Source organism: Merops nubicus, unplaced genomic scaffold (genome assembly GCF_000691845.1).
Source record: "Merops nubicus isolate BGI_N331 unplaced genomic scaffold, ASM69184v1 scaffold27596, whole genome shotgun sequence".
In the NCBI taxonomy this organism is placed as follows: domain Eukaryota; kingdom Metazoa; phylum Chordata; class Aves; order Coraciiformes; family Meropidae; genus Merops; species Merops nubicus.
The window spans coordinates 1-2,392 of NW_008616000.1; the positions used below are offsets into that span (position 1 = coordinate 1).

The window sequence follows — 2,392 nt, forward strand, 5'->3', positions numbered from 1 at the left end:
AGAACATGGCCGCCGTGTTCCCCATGCTGCTGTCGGGGATGGCTGGATTACCCAACTTGCTGGGCATGGGAGGACTTCTAACCAAGTCTGCGGAATCTGTTTTGGAGGAAAAAAAGGGAAGCGATTCGAAGGAGGCGGATACAAAGAAAGAAAGGACAGAAGACCAAAATACGGATACTGGTGGCGAAAACTCTGTTTCGAGTTCTCCTTCAACATCCTCTGCTGCTGCAGCTGCCAATCCTCTCTCTCTTAACCCGTTACTTTTGTCCAACATACTTTACCCAGGGATGCTTCTCACTCCAGGCCTTAATCTTCATATCCCAACTTTGTCTCAGCCCAACATTTTTGATGTACAGAACAGTGAAAGCAATGACACGGGCTCGGCCAAGCCCACAGAAGAAAAGGAGGAAATTTCTAGGGTTAGAGATCAGGAAGACAAAGGGGGAACAGAGCCAAGCTCTCACAATGAAAACAGCACAGATGAGGGTTCAGAGAAAGCAGATGCTTCATCTGGATCTGATAGTACATCGTCTTCATCTGAGGATTCAGATTCTAGCGATGAAGACTAACCCCAGACTCTGCACTTAAATTATAAACTGATTTTGAATTTATTCTTTAATTATTTCGTTGTAAATAACCCAGTGTTGAGTGCATCAATGATTTACTGACCGAACATTTCAGTATTTGTTTAGAAGTGCAAACTGCTTTCAGAGACATTTTGCATGTAATATTTCTTGAAGTTCATAAGTTTCTGAACTTGTATGTACTATCAAATACACAATGGTGTAAAATTACAACAAAAGGCATTATAATTTTGTTGGGGGGTTAATTTTATGAAAATAATGCTCAAGTAAGAGCTGTATATTTAATATATTTGCAGTGAACACAGAATACTTTATGCATATTATTGATTTAATTTGAATATAGTTTTACAGCCTCCTTGACACTTATAATTTACAGATCAAAACTCAGCAATAATTTGGGCAGCTAATGAATGTCATGAAAGCTGTAGAATCTACATCACCATCCATTGCTTTAATTACATGAAAATGCTCTAGTGTTGTGATGCACTGCTGTTTCCAATTCAGGTACAAGTGTGTTTAAAAAAAGATAAATTTTTCCCAATCAGCCAATTAAACTGGCTACCTGTTACCTCAGCTGAGTTAGTTTAGGAAGTTTACATTGGTTTCTATTACTTGTTTTCAGGTTTTGTTTTGTTTTCTAAAGACATCCTGTATTATCACGTTAAAATCTGAGTTCTTTGAGATATGACTGTTGGGCTTTCTTTTCCCCCCGCCTTACTACAGATGTTACCTTTGACAGCAGTAAGGGGGAAAGGAAAGCAAAACCTGTCTTGTCTCATGCTACTTGGCACCATGTAGATCTATTTAGTTTACACCTTGCAAAGTTTTGGGCTCCCGCTACAGAATTAAGAGTCCCAAAATGAGGAGTAGTTTCCCCAAGACTCAGAAGAGGCAAACTGTCATAAAGTGCCACTGAAAAGACCTTTCAACACTGCATACTTCATGTACAAATTGTTTGTTTGCTTTGTTTGTGTAGATTTCTATTTTAGTGTTTTATGTCATAAAACCTCCTGGAGTTACCAGTTAATAATGGTAAATAAAATATAGATAGTTTTGAACTCCTTTTGAGTTTAAACTTCTCTGCAGATTTAAATCTGACTAAATATAACCCAAAATCATTATTGGGATATCACTTTCTATGTTATGCTGAGTTACCCACTAAAGAGAAAGCACTTTGAATAGTAAAGAAGACAAATTATTCCTAGAAACCATAGTAACAGGGCATAAGGCATCTGTTTAAGTCCAAATCCTTAGAACCCTTTACTATATAAAATCTGCCTAATATTTGATGTGTGATATGATTCCTCCTTCTTCTTAAGCTGCTATTACTCTGACACAGTTGAGGCCCAGATTGACATTTGCAGAAGTTACGAAATGACTTGAGACTTCAGTTGACCTTGGTTACATCATTTGTGGTCCAAGAAAGTAGGCAAGTGTTAAGAGAAAATAGATACAGGTACTCGTAGAAGTAATTTGAAAAGCTTTACAAAGGGATAAATTTAAAAAGAAAAAAACAAAAAACTGTATATTTTGATATAGTTCTGTTGCTTGCTTGTACAGTAAAACAAACAACTGTGTTGTTTTTTTATCAAGAACTTTACCAATGAAGTATAAGTTTCTATGTGCAAAATAACTAGCCCCATGATTAGAAGCAGTATTACATGTAATTACACAATTATACAAGTACCATTTGGATTGTGCTGGTTACATATTTTCCCAAATAGTATTCTGATTTTTTGGCCCTTCATGCAGTGTCTTAGCAATAGTCAAAAATCAAAAACTGCCAAGAGAAGGGGGTAGCAATTCTT

General features: G+C 36.7%; 1 protein-coding gene across 1 annotated transcript; it reads left to right on the plus strand.

Moving 5' to 3' along the window:
• Positions 1–6: 6 nt before the first annotated feature.
• Positions 7–2,009, plus strand: LOC103775279 (chromodomain-helicase-DNA-binding protein 9-like). Its single transcript, XM_008942726.1, has 2 exons — positions 7–1,088; positions 1,904–2,009. The coding sequence occupies exon 1, from the start codon at positions 24–26 to the stop codon at positions 567–569; it is 546 nt and encodes a 181-aa protein (XP_008940974.1). The 5' UTR covers positions 7–23; the 3' UTR covers positions 570–1,088; positions 1,904–2,009.
• The last annotated feature ends 383 nt before the right edge of the window (positions 2,010–2,392 follow it).